Here is a 13,718-nt window from a genome sequence, read left to right as displayed (position 1 = left end):
GATTTGAGGACTTATTCAATGCTGACCGAGCAATTAAACCAACGTTAAATTGTCATTCTCAGGCAACACCTTGGGACACCCGGACAGCGTGTTGGGCACCGGCGAAAAGATCAAGAAACGAGTCAAAACGCCGTATTCCCTGAAAAAATGGCGGCCGACCACGTGGGTCATCTCAACGGATGCCAGGGGCCTCGAAGTCAACAACAACAACAACAGCGCGTCCGGCCGCGGCCAAATTCGCAGCCACACCCGACCCAAGTCCGCTTCGGCCATCTACCTGCGGGGCGCCAACTTGGTCGGCGAGCGCGGCGACACGCACGTGTGAGCATCCCGCATCAGAACTCAACTAACCCACTGAGCTGTTTTTTCTTTATTTCGTTTTGTTTTTGAAGGGTGCGGGGGGCTCAGTACAGAATCAGCAAGAGGAAGCTACGTGGGAATCGTGGCCGAAGAGTTGAGTCCGATGTACAGTCCACTAATTAAGGTCTCGCTGCCGTCTGCCTTTTCCGATTTTTTTTTTTTTTGCTTTCAACGCAATCTGAGCGATGCAGCGTTGTCTCGCGCTTGTCCATTTCTTACTCGCTGTCCCTTTTACATTCACTCACCCCATAAGCAAGTGTTAAATATTTTTTAACATTTTTTTCCTTACGTGCACTTTTGAGCCGATGAGATCGGCGCTTGGTCCCGCCCTGCCCCGTCGTGACCGCGACGCCGCACGAATTTCAATTATGTCGCTCTCTTCTTTTTGTTTTCCTTCAAGCACACGGCCTCGTTGAAAAGAAGAAATGGTCTTAAAAGAGAGAACATCATTTTTTAATTGGAGTTTTGTATGGAACTACCGTCGTCGTGGACTATCCTTTTTTTTTTGTATCATTACATGAATTTTATTGTGCAATAGGATGTAGCTTTTCAGATTGCTTTGCGTGTTTTAATTGTTTCTACTTTTTTTGTGTTGTTTTTAAACCTTCAATCATATTTTGAATACGTCAATCAATCTCCTTTGCACTTATGATTAGTCACAATCTTCAACATTGACCCCAACCCTCCCCAGCTTGAAGTGGAAAAACAAATGACAATCCTTCAATTTCCGCCTCTGGGGCTTTTTTTGTTGGGGCATGAACAATCGAACTCATCTGAGAGGTTGAGAATATTACAATCTCCCAGCACCCAACTCCCCCCCTCCCATCCTCTTTTAACACAATCGCACCATGTATTGATTTTAAACTCAATCTAAGGCTCTTGTCTCGGTGTCACCTGACTTGATGTATGACTTTATAGTATGTGACTGAATTATAATCAGAAGTTGATGAAAAGAGAAAAAAGGTCCCATTTGGGCTTCATGGAACTGCGCTGCAAATGATTATGAAAAAAAGACATAAAAATAATACCAACCCTCCCCTTGCAAGGCACGCTGAATATTATTTGTGCTTTTGCTGGTCGCATCGCTTAATGTTTTGGATGGGTGGTCTGACAAAATGTCGGTTTGTTTTATTTTATTTTATTATTATTTTTAATTTTTTTGCTGGAGTCCAGCGCTGTACAGTCTCTGTATGTTGTACTCATTCTGTATTCCTGGCGCCACTTCTGGATCGACCGAAACGAGATCTCATTTTATTATGTTTTTGTAATCTGTAATTTGTATGCAAGAAGAAGAAGAAGAAGAAAATACACTATTATTGCATTTATTTGTATATTTTTTATTGGGATCCTGCGTTGCATTCAATGGACATGGAGGACCTTTGATTCCATCGCTTCACGTTTGCTTGATACAATTTCCCATACCTTTTCAAGACACTATGGAAGAAAAAAATCTCAATAAATGTATGAAAACTTGACTCGTGTGTGTGTGTGTGTGTGTGTGTGTGTGTGTGTGTGTGTGTGTGTGTGTGTGTGTGTGTGTGTGTGTGTGTGTGTGTGTGTGTGTGTGTTTGGGTCCACTGGGGTGGGCGGGGCAATGTCATGTTTGACATGTACTAGTACAAATTGTATTTCATGATAGTGCAGTTAGCCTGGTTGTTTTCTCGCTGTGTGCCCTGCGATTGTCTGGCAGGCACTATGTCTATTGGACAACTTACGTCCAACACATCACATTAGAATCAAAGCAGATACAAAATATTAAAGCATGCAGTTTATAAGTAAAGAATGTTTGAAAAATAAATAAATAAATAAAATATCAAATCAGTTTGGGGTGCCACTTAAAGACCCATTATCTCTTTACCCACCAACCACGCGACCAAATTGAATTTTTAAAAAGTTAAAATGAAAATTAAATGTATTTGTTTTTGTGTTTTTGTATTGCTGGGCAAGTGAAGCTTCATGAAGCATGTGTGATAGTTTTTGACTCCTAGATGGCACTCTTGGTTTAAAGATGCAGTGGATTTCTAAGGCATTTCTTTTGCACTGACTTTCATATTTATCTGAAGGAGTCAAAAAATATCACAGGTGCTTCATGAAGCTTCGTTTTCTCATCACTGTGGGTTTGTTTGTTTGTTTTTAATAAACATACACTACTCGTTTGTATGTAACGTTTGTCCCTCGGGAAAATTTATGGAAAATATTGCGCTAAAGTGATATCATGAAAGAAGGATGCACTGGTATGATCTAAATGAATGAAACAAGTTAACAATAGTATGTTCACCACCACAACGAAAATGTCAAGATCTCTATTACTAGTCCAAAAATAGTGTTGATTGACGGACTAATTCCACCTCGTGCATCCCCGTTCGACATTGGATGAGAATAAGCTGATCTTTTTCGAATTGTTTCTTCGCTTATTTACATAAATCCACTTGGTCAGCAGTTTTGCAGCTATCTAAAAAGAAATCATCTTCTCTTGGGAGACAGTTAACATTATAATTTTAATGTCCCTACAGCCTTTGATTACAAGTGACGCAAAATGAATGCTGTTGCTATCATAAAAAACTATACTATTGATCCGAGCTGAGCTAAACACGCCTTTGATAGTAGATCGCCGATTACTGGTGAATATGTAGATAAAAAAATCTTAAAACGGAAGGGTATTTTTTTTAATATTTTGTGAATCCTGCCGCGGTGGCAATTAAATAGCCCCCACGGAATGTGGAACGGCGTCTGATTCCATCCGTCCACGATTCGTGGAATAAGTATGATGTTGGCCCCACGAGGGCGACATTTTCCTCGAACCCCAGCCCCCTTCTCCCCCCGACTTAAGAAAATGTTTACGTCTCTGCTCTCTGCTCCTTCGCCCTAGCAACTGCAGCATCAGCACGAGCGACGAGCGTCGGTAGGATACGTCAGCGCTCCACTGTCTCCATCAAAGTAACACAACCTTTCCTCCCACAAACCGGAAAATTCGTTTGCCCTTCGGAATAAAACCAAGTAAGACAACGAAGCAACCAAATGCCGGCTACTGCAATTAAACGTGACCAATCAATGGATGAATGTTGAGCCACATTTAGTGTTTATTTACTACGGTTTATGATATCATGTGTAGACTGATTACCGTGTAATAAAAACAGCTAGGATGGCTGCCATGTAATTTGATTTATCTAGTTCGCAAGTGTAAAAAACAAGGCCTGTTGCATCTGGTTGGTCGGTGTGTCAAAATTATTGCGCTAAAGTGAAATATATCACTATTGAAGTGTATTTTTTCACTCTCTCTATATATATGTGAAACGCCACACCGGAAGTTGTTTCTATTTCGTGTAACTTGGCACTGGTCCTCCTCCATCGTGCCAAGCGAAGCTAGTTGAGCATCACCGCCTTCTTTATATCCCTTGTCTATTCTGTCTTTTCGTTTTTTTTTTGCTACCCAACCCTGCTGGCCCCACATCTTTCGGGTTCTACCCGATGCTAAGGTCGACTTTCTTCCATTTCCTATCATTTCCCTTCGGAGCGCAAAGCGTCTTTATTTTTTAGGGGGGGACGTTTCTTAGCCACCCGAAGCGCGACCAGAAAAAAAAAATCGTCCACCATTGACACCTTATGCGCCGCCAAATTCACCCACGTTCGCCTTCTGCGTTTGTGTTTCTGTCGACGAATGCCCCCGTTGTTTTGTGTCGACCCCCGATAACGTTTTAGGGTCGCGGGCGAGCGAGCATCAATCGACTTGGACGACGATCTTCCCATGGTGCTTTGCGAACCGCGAGACAACAATTCACCTTTGCAGGTAAGTCGCGCGTAGCAGTTGAAACCAAGGAGAACATGTTCTCGGTTTGATACCCTTGATACACAAACTTAAAGGTCTGTGTACCGTTGCGTTCTTCCAGTGGGACGCACGCATACTGCTTGTACTACACGTGCACTGGATTTAGCACACAGGTGTCGACCTGCAATGCACATTTGGGCCTCAGGTTGTCTGACATTGACAGAAACGTCACACGCACGCATACCTAAACACAAAAAAAAAACATTACGACTGCATCAAGACAAGAGTTGTGTACTGGTGCGCAGAAATGTCTTACAAGTGTGGACAAAATAGCATATCAATATATTTTTCCCCGACGACCTGTTCCTTTGTTGTTTTAAGAATTTTTTTGACTCGTTTTCAGTGAGGATAAAGACAATATCAGTATAGAGGCCTTAAAATGGATATTGAGACTATTCAGTACTGTACTGGCAAAGGAAGCGCCCAATTACCATATTTTGCGGACTATCAGGGGCACCCATAAAGCCTTCATTTTGTTCAAAAGATGACCCTGCGATTTATAATCTGTGAAGTCATATTGATTGGTAACAGCTCTCGCAACTACTGTCATCTGCCGCCGACTCCATTTGCGTCTGTAGAAGAGGGAGTGCATGCTGGGATATATAAAATGGCTGTTTTATTTTTGTAATCTCTTAAAATTACTTAGCCAGGCGGAATTTTTTTCTCCATTCCTCCATAATCTTCCGTTTTTGGCACAATGATTGGAAAATGTAACATTTTTTGTTTTGGTTTTGTATTTAGTGTCTCAAAAAAAATCTTTATTTTTGATTTTTTGGGCCAAAATATATATAAAACAGACTTCCATTTCAACGATCTCTTAATATTACTTTGCAAGTAAATTTGGCCATAATTTTCCATTTTTGGAATAATGATTACAAATGAGAAAATCTGCTTTTTTTTGCTTGTTTTTGAATTTAGTGTCTCAAAGAAATACAAAAACTAAATTCATTTATTTCTAAAAAATGTAAGGCAAAAAAACGGTGTTTCATTTCAACAATCTCTTAAAATTTCTTTGCAAGGTACATGTTTTTTCTTGATTTTGCAATAATTTTCCGTTTTGAGCACAATGATTAAAAATGGACAATTTGGCATTTTTGTTTGCTTGTTTTTGTATTTAGTGTCTCCAAAAATGTTCATTTATTTCTGAAAATTTTAAGGTCAAAATATTCCATGAAAGATTGGTCATCTCTGAAAATGACATTTATTATTATTATTGTAATCAACTGATAAAACCATGGAATATTTTTGAGATAATAAAAACGAAGAAAATACGACACATTATACAATTCTGCAATTTTTATTTTCTTGTTTGACATCAAAAAAAGAAAATGAATATGTACATATGGAAAACTTAAAAATGTCATTCATTGAAGATGGGCTTTATAATGTAGTGTGGAAAATACAGTATATTTACAATTTTTTAATTGTAATAAAATTCAATTTGAATTGTTGGGATTACGTGGAGATTCGATCTGGTACATCTCAGTTTGAGAATGTTTGACGCGATGAGGGTGCACAAAGATGCACAAACATGTCAGTAATGTAAATGTTGACACTTGCCATGAATCAAAACTAACGCACACTCACACATATGCGTATGTGTACATTGTATAATAATAGACAGATTGTGAGCAAGGCACAATTTGTTTTTGGCCTTGTTCCCTAGCAACGGTTGCCGCACCGGTCAAAGACTCCGGCCAAATTTAGATGCACAATTGGTCCATGTGCCATTTTAAATGTTGATGCTAAAAGAGGGCGTCAGCAGTCCCCTATCGGGGTCAGTCGGGAATCATTTGCTCCGCCGTGTGTCCCCACTACTTACTCCCCCAACTTGAAATGTGTTAATGCCGCCATGGATTAACATCAATCTGGTACCTCAACACACAAGCCAGCTTCCTAAAGGGACTTATCCTATCTTTTACCGTGTTGACATGTTTCAATTTCCAGGACGACCTTCCTATTCCGACTCTCCCTCCACCACCTCCCCCGAAAGCATCAGTGGCCTTAAACTGAATCACCCGCCCTCCCCTCCGGCCCCGCTCGGAGCCTCCCTTGTTCTCCTCTCCGTCCCCCATCATCTCGCCCAGCTGTGGCCTTCACAGCGCCCGACCGCTGGCATTCACCTGGAAGGTCCTTGGCCTCAGGACGACTGCCAGCACCAGCACCTTTCATACATGAGGGACAAGGCCACACAAGTAAGCCTCCCAGATAAACGTGGAAGTCCAAGGTCCCACTGTACTGTACTTGACCGCCGACTGTGTTATTTTGTGTGTCAGACCCCAAGGGCCTGGGCAGATGAGAGGAGGCGAGGCTCTCACAAACGCTCGGCTTCCTGTGGGAGCACCGACCAGCTCAAGGAGGTCTCTGAAAAAATAAAAAAATATATATATATATATACACACATATATATATATATATATATATATATATATATATATATATATATATATATATATATATACACACATATATATATATATATATGAAAATGGAACAAGGAAACGATCAACAGCTTAAAAACACGCATGCTTTCAGATCGCCAAGCTGCGTCAGCAACTCCAGCGCAGCAAGCGGAGCAGCCGTCATCGGAGGGACAAAGAGCGCAAGTCGCCCTTCAATGGCAGCCACGCCATCATGCAGTCGCAGGTGATCGATGTTGTCAAAAAAAAAGTTTGAAATGTTATTATGGTTGATACGAATTAGGGTTGGGCGAATACCGATAGTGCATAGTAGTGATGGGCAAGTGAAGCTTCATGAAGCACTTGTGAAAGTTTTGGACTCCTCTAATGGCACTCTTGGTTTAAAGGATAACCGACACGAGCTCCGTTGGAAATGGGCTGATTTTTCTGCTGGGAATTTGTGTCAACTAGTATCAAATAGTAGTCTTGGTGGAACACACAACGAGTCACCATTGCGTTATTTATGTTTTCCTTCTAATTTCGCCATCAACACAGATCAACACGAAGTTTTCCGACCAAAGTACCCAAAATGCATTGTGTGTCGGTTTCTCGGTCAGGGGCGTTCCTGACATGACGTCGTCACCAACTCGAAAACAAGACTTTCTGAATATTCAGTGTGAGTCTTAAAATGTAAAATATAGCTATCTGCGATGGAATCTTTGTAAAATACGCTCAGTACAAGTCATTGGAAGTGATTTTACAAATTATGGACACAACTTGTCCGGAGGCCTCGGTTGTCCTTAAAAGATTGGATTGGATTGGATTGGATATGCCTTTATTAGTCTCACAGTTGATTTTCAAGACTTTTCCTTTGCACTAATCTTCATATTTTAACCAAGAGCACCACCTCGAGGACTCCAAAATATCACAAGCGCTTCATGAAGCTTCGTTTTCCCATCACTAGCACATAGCCCTTATTTTAAAGTATCAGGTAGAGATGCCAATATCGGTTAGTGATACCCAAGGACCCACAGAAAAAAAAAACTGGTGGACTACGTCCTCCTCGGCAGTACTTCCTGCTATACTGCGGCAGTTTGTTTACATCGGCAAGCCTTCTTCTGCATTATTGTGGGAAATTACATTTTGTATCTCAAGAGTACGACAAGTATCGGTGAATATCATAGTGGTATCAAGTTGGTATCAAACATCCCGCATTTGGATCATAGCATGGGTGTCTTTGGCTTGAACAATAATTTAAAGCATTTTTAGGTGGAAATTATTCGATCATATTTTTTCCATATGTTCTTCCTTTCCTAAATATGTTGTGTGTATTGCGCAGGTGGCCATGCCCAAGACCATCCTGATCCCCATCCCCATATCCAAGTCATCTGCTCCCCGTTTTCGCAACAGCGTGGAGGGTCTCAACCAGGAGATCGAACGCATTATCATCCGAGACACCCCCGAAAAGGATGAGACCATTGTTGTGGGTGACATCAGGATTCACTGCCATGTCCACTTTTTTTGTCCTGTTTTTGACTAAACAACAAAAGCAAATATGCACAAATAACAGGAGCTCATTCTAAATATTTTAACACATTGAAATGATCCCAAAGAATACCAAATAATCAATATTTTCAAACGCGGGTGTCAAATTCAAGCCAGGTATGGCCAGCCAGGTCAATTTAATTGGCCCACAAAGTGAATTATGTGTCTCAACATGTGAAGCTTCATCAAGCACATGTGGTAGTTTTGGACTCCTATAGATGACAATTTTGATGTAAAGGACAACCGACGTCTTCAGACAAGTTGTGTACATAATTTGTAAAATGGCTTCAAATGACTTCGACTGAGCGTATTTTACAAAGATTCCACCGCATATAGCTATATTTTACATTTTAAGACTTGCGCTGAATATTCCGGAAGTCTTGTTTTTGAGTTGGTGACGAGTCCTCACCCTACGTCACTGAAGGAACGCCCCTGCCCGAAAAAAGGACACATTGTAGCAGTCCTTCCATCACATCAATGCATTTTGCTGTTCTTTGGTCTGAAAACGTCGTGTAGATCAAAACGAGGCAGAAGAGGGCGACAAAGCTCCATGTAAGGAATTAATCACCCTGTGGAAACGGGCTAATTAATTCCTTGCATGGCTTTGTCGCCATTTTCTGCCTTTTTTGGGTGCGAGATTTCCCACCCTTGATGCCTCAAAATGACACGGAATAAATTCTTTAATCGATTGCAAACATGTATGCTTTCTTCTTCAGAACTATTTGAATTATATTCATAACTGGATGAGTAACAAGAAAGCATATTCTCCGAATCTGAAGCCATTGTTTTGATTCTTGAGTAAGGCAAGACATCTTGCCGTGACACCACGAACACGGGGGCGGGACCTTCTGAAACTGGCCACTTCCGGTTTCAAATTGAAGTACTTTTTACACACTTTAAGTCATTTTTATTGGTGTTTTGCATTGGACTAAAAATATCATACTGCGTGTTTTGGGTATTTTAGATGCTATAAAACGTTTTTCTGATGTCAGTTAGGAAACAAAAAAGTGACGTCGGTTGTCCTTTAAAGATACGATGGATAGTTATGACAGGCGGCCATGTTATATTTAATATATTTAAACAAAGAGCACCATCTGGGGGAGTCAAAAAATATCACACTTGCTTCATGAAGCTTCGATTACCCATCCTTAGTGTCATCAGGCTAAAATCTGTACCAAAGTGTCAAATTCTCATGCGCCGTTAATAACGTTGAGATTTTGCTATAATTTTCTTACCCAGTTTACACTCCCTGAAACAATAATTGAACTATTATAATGAACTTGACTCATTTTAAGTATTACATACAAGTACATACAAGTATTAATTCGCTTTGCGTTTTGCCCGCCCGACAGCACCAAGACGTTCCCGACGGGCACCGGGCGCCGCCACCTGTGCCCCCGCAACGGAGCAGCAGCACCCGCAGTATCGATACGCAGACCCCGTCGGGGGGCGGCCTGAGCGGAAGCCACAGTAACAACAGCAGCCGCCCTGACTCCATCTCGCCGTCCTACCTCACCGTCCTCAACGACGCGGTCGGCGGCGGCGGCAGCCCCTTTGACGACAAAGGTGATGTCACGCTCAGTACGTACTCGTACTTGTGTAAAAACTCACTGGTAAAAGTACACGTTCACCTCCGGGACTGAAGTCAGTAAAAGTGGCCATTATCATTTCCTTTTTCATCTTGAACCTTCTTCAAAATTTCTGTCTGTCTTCAGAGCTGGGCCCCTGCTCACCGCTGCCAAAATATGCCGCCTCTCCGCGGCCCAACAACAGTTACACGTTCAAGAGGGAACCTCCGGAGGGCTGCGAGAAAGTCAAAGTCTCTGAGGAGTCCCTGTATGTTCAACAACTATATTTCTACTTTTCCATTTCAGAGAGAGAGAGAGACAGAGAGAATGAGAGAGAGAGAGAATGACAGTGAGAAAAATTGTCACCCCTGGACAGAAATCTCACAACCCACCACATAAATAAATAAATGAATAAATGCATACAGAAATAAAGACAAATAATGACATAAATAATCACATTAATAAATAGATGAATAAATAAGAATAAACAAATGCATAAATACATAAATAAATAAATAGGTAGAAGGATAGATAGAGAAAGAAATAGAGAGAGCTAGCTAGCTATGGAGAGAGAGCTAGCTAGTTAGCTGGAAAGCGCTAGCTTGAGACAGAACTAGCTAGAGAGAGAGCGCTAGCTAGAGAGTGAGAGCTAGCTAGCTAGAGAGTGAGAGCTAGCTAGGTAGAGAGAGTGATGGCTCGCGAGAGAGAGCTAGCTAGCTAGATATAGAGAGCTAGCTCGCTACAGAGAGAGTTAGCTAGCGACAGAGAGAGAGATGGCGAGTTTCAGAAGGTCCCACCCCTTTCGTGACGTCACGCCAGGACGTCTTGCTTTGCTCGAGAATCAAAACAATGGCTTCAGATTCGGAGAAGATGCTTTCTTGTTACTCATCCAGTTATGAATATGATTCAAATAGTTCTGAAGAGGAAAGAAGTTATTCCGTATCATTTTGAGGCATCTGGACAGAAATGTAGCACCCAGAAATGGCGCCCAAGCTCCGTTGGAAATGGGCTGATTTGTCTGCTGGGAATTTGTGTCAACTAGAATCAAATAGTATTCTTGGTGCAACGCACAATGATTCACCATCACGTTATTTAGGTGTTTCCTTCTAATTTCGCCATCAACACGAAGTTTTCAGACCAAACAAAGCACCCAAAATGCATTATGTTTCGCTTTCTCGGTCAGGGGCGTTCCTGACGTGACATCACGTCAGGAATCGTCACCAACTCGAAAACAAGACTTCCTGAATATTCAGCACGAGTCTTAAAAGGTAAAATGCAGCTATATGCTGTGGAATCTTTGTAAAATACGCTCAGTAGAAGTCATTTCAAGTGATTTTACAAATTATGGACACCACTTGTCCGGAGGCATCGGTTGTCCTTTAACAGTCTCCTTTTTTCTTTTATTGCTATTTGTTTTTATCACTCTATTTCATATTTGCGTTTTTTTCTTTTTTCTTTTTCGTTAGGTTATTTTTTACGGGCAAACATAAACTGAATCAAGTGTACCCGAATGTGTATTTGTTGCAGGCCCAAAAGCCAGCATGAGGTCCCCCCATTCTTGTGTCCCGACCGGAACAAAGTCAACTTCATCCCCAACAGCGGCTCAGCCTTCTGCCTCGTCAGCATCCTCAAGCCTCTGCTTCCCACCCCGGACCGTAATTTTCGCTCCGGGGTGGGCCTACGTAGTCTCTCCCCGTCGCTGGTGCCTCTGTCCACTCAGCCCTGCCTCCTGGAGGAACCGGAAAGCTTCTGACAAGCACCTTCACCTAGTGATGGGAAAACGAAGCTTCATGAAGCAGTTTTGATCATTTTTTAAATCATCCAGATGATGCTTTTGCTTTAAATATGAAGGTGTCGTACGTTTCGCTTCTTCTCCAAGATGTGTCTTCAGCGAACTAAAGTCTTACTGGTAGTGTCGGCCCTATATCTATATATCCCTACTGTCCAGGCATGGCGGTGCCAGACACTGCTAAGATAGGTCCCTCCTCTCAGGTTGGGGGGAGCAGAGGACTTCTCCCTGCGGCTCAACTGATTGTTCCTATTGTCCTGACTAACGACTGGCCTGATTGCCCCACTTCCTCCGGTATCACCTCATCAGCATTACGACTCCTATGTTGCCTAAACAGGCTGTTGTACGATCCAAATTGAACCTCACACCACCATATCGGTTTAGTGAAGGATTTAGCTGTTTTATGAAAATCGCTTCTTTTACTCCCCTTTCAAACCATTTATGTTCTTTCGCTAAGATTTTTAACCTCATTGTCGTCAAATGAATGGTTGCACGTACAATTTGGATCGTTCGTCCAACAGCCTGTTTAGGCAACATAGGATTAGTAATGCTGATGAGGTGATACCGAAGGAAGTGGGGCAATCAGGCCAGTCATTAGTCAGGATAATAGGAACAATCAGTTGAGCTGCAGAGAGTAGTCCTCTGCTCCCCTCAACCTGAGAGCAGGGACCTATCATAGCAGTGTCCGGCACTGCCATGCCTGGACAGTAGGGATATATATATATATATATATATATATATATATATATATACAGTAAAGTCTCGTTATATCGATATTCAAGGGAGTCCGAAAAAATATCGATATAACCGGGACTATCGATATATCCGATATCAATATAACGAGACTTTACTGTGTGTATATATATATATATATATATATATATATATATATATATAGGGCCGATACTACCAGTAAGACTTTAGTTCGCTGAAGAAGCATCTTGGATAAGAAGCGAAACGTCCGACACCTTCAAAGAAGTACAGATAACGGCTGAAGAAACTTTTTCATCGATGGACCACTCCTGTACGACTGAGAGCTTACACAGACGTTTAAATATGAAGGATCATACAAAGGAAATGTCTTCAAAATCCACCGCATCCTTATAGCAAGAGTGCCATCAAAAGGAGTCAAGAACTATTCCAAGTGCTTCATGAAGCTTCACTTTCCTATCACTACCTTAAACACCTTCAAGCTCGTGAAAGGAGAAGAAGCAGAAAGGGAGGGTGTGGAGGATGGAGAGGGCTTCAGCATGTTAGCCCCTCTGATGTCTTTGTTCAAAAGACGCTTCCCACTTCCTCGTCCTTCTCATCCTTCGCCTTTGTCCAACCGATTTCATTGCGGACTTTTTGTTTGGAAAGGAAAAGATTTTTTTTTACACTGTGTGATACCATGACGCCTTTCCACAGACATATCTTGTTTTTTTTTATCTCTCGCTCTTTCAAAATGATATGCCTTCCACTACAAAAGGCTACGGTGCTGCCAGATTGTAGCAAAACTTGAAGGGGTAAAAATAGAAAAGAAAAGAAAAATAACGTGCCTGCTATATATATATCGAGGACAATACTCCATTACCCAAAACCGATGTAGCGTCTTCACCGTTTTGTTTGGCGTGCCGACCAAATTCATACATTTGTATTGAAAGGCCCAAGGTAAACCAAAACTGTGCAACCCCTTCCTTATTTCACTTTTCTGGCTTGACAGCGGATATAAAAAGTCTACACACGCACAACGCGAACGTAACAGTGACTGGGATAAATCATTTAAAAACCCATACCCCCCATTCATTTGACATATACTCCATGCAACTCAATTGATTTTTTTTTTTCCAAAAAGCGGTTTAAAATGGGAAAAAAACAGAGACAATGCAGTTTGCAAAAGTGTGCACACCTCAGTGTTTGAAATAACGTCTGCCCGGTGGCCCGGGGCGTACAACTTTTAGGTCGGGCGTACAACTTTCAATACGTCTCGGCCCAGGTGCCCGACAACTTCTTCAAGAAAAAAAATAACAAAATATTTTTTAAAATCAAACGTTTGCTTTATTCAATAAAGCAAACGCTACAAGCAAACCGCTACAAGCCACGTGAACTCCTCTTTCTAAGCGCCTTTCAAAAACGTTCGTTTGGCAATTTGCATACTTGGCACGGCAGCCAATCAGAAGCCTGCTTCGTTCTTCGGACTTTTCCGAGCGTTATAAGGTCGTGCATTTGAATATCATTTTCCAAAGTAGATT

At 41.7% G+C, this 13,718-nt stretch overlaps 2 protein-coding genes across 4 annotated transcripts in view; both read left to right on the top strand.

Annotated features, from left to right (window-relative positions):
* Positions 1–1,835, top strand: part of LOC148903776 (bone morphogenetic protein receptor type-2-like) — a 29,287-nt gene extending 27,452 nt beyond the window's left edge. The window contains exons 13-14 of one of the 3 annotated variants that reach the window (XM_089008499.1): positions 63–295; positions 393–1,835. In XM_089008499.1, coding sequence (XP_088864625.1) covers positions 63–295; positions 393–458 — 299 coding nt within the window. In that variant the 3' untranslated portion in view covers positions 459–1,835. Of the gene's footprint in view, positions 1–62 lie in introns of all 3 variants that reach the window. The other 2 variants (XM_089008490.1, XM_089008506.1) reach the window with 2 other exon arrangements.
* A 1,884-nt stretch (positions 1,836–3,719) lies between these two features.
* fam117ba (family with sequence similarity 117 member Ba) lies at positions 3,720–11,617 on the top strand. Its single transcript, XM_089002191.1, has 8 exons — positions 3,720–4,147; positions 6,134–6,381; positions 6,463–6,546; positions 6,722–6,832; positions 7,925–8,068; positions 9,483–9,696; positions 9,846–9,966; positions 11,226–11,617. The coding sequence occupies exons 2-8, from the start codon at positions 6,361–6,363 to the stop codon at positions 11,449–11,451; spliced, it is 921 nt and encodes a 306-aa protein (XP_088858317.1). The 5' UTR covers positions 3,720–4,147; positions 6,134–6,360; the 3' UTR covers positions 11,452–11,617.
* Positions 11,618–13,718: the final 2,101 nt, after the last annotated feature.

The sequence above is a fragment of the Hippocampus bargibanti genome, linkage group LG01, assembly GCF_051943395.1.
Source record: "Hippocampus bargibanti isolate YZ-2025 linkage group LG01, ASM5194339v1, whole genome shotgun sequence".
NCBI lineage: Eukaryota > Metazoa > Chordata > Actinopteri > Syngnathiformes > Syngnathidae > Hippocampus > Hippocampus bargibanti.
The sequence above is the reverse complement of the archived record's forward strand: the minus strand, read 5'-3'. Positions and strand labels throughout refer to the sequence as shown.

What these genes read in the sequence shown, in the direction of transcription:
- fam117ba (XM_089002191.1), top strand. Translation starts at nt 6,361, where the DNA reads ATGAGGGACAAGGCCACACAA. An exon ending in TGAGGGACAAGGCCACACAA is followed by an intron (nt 6,382 to 6,462) that starts GTAAGCCTCCCA and finishes TTTGTGTGTCAG; the next exon opens with ACCCCAAGGGCCTGGGCAGA. An exon ending in ACGCCATCATGCAGTCGCAG is followed by an intron (nt 6,833 to 7,924) that starts GTGATCGATGTT and finishes TGTATTGCGCAG; the next exon opens with GTGGCCATGCCCAAGACCAT.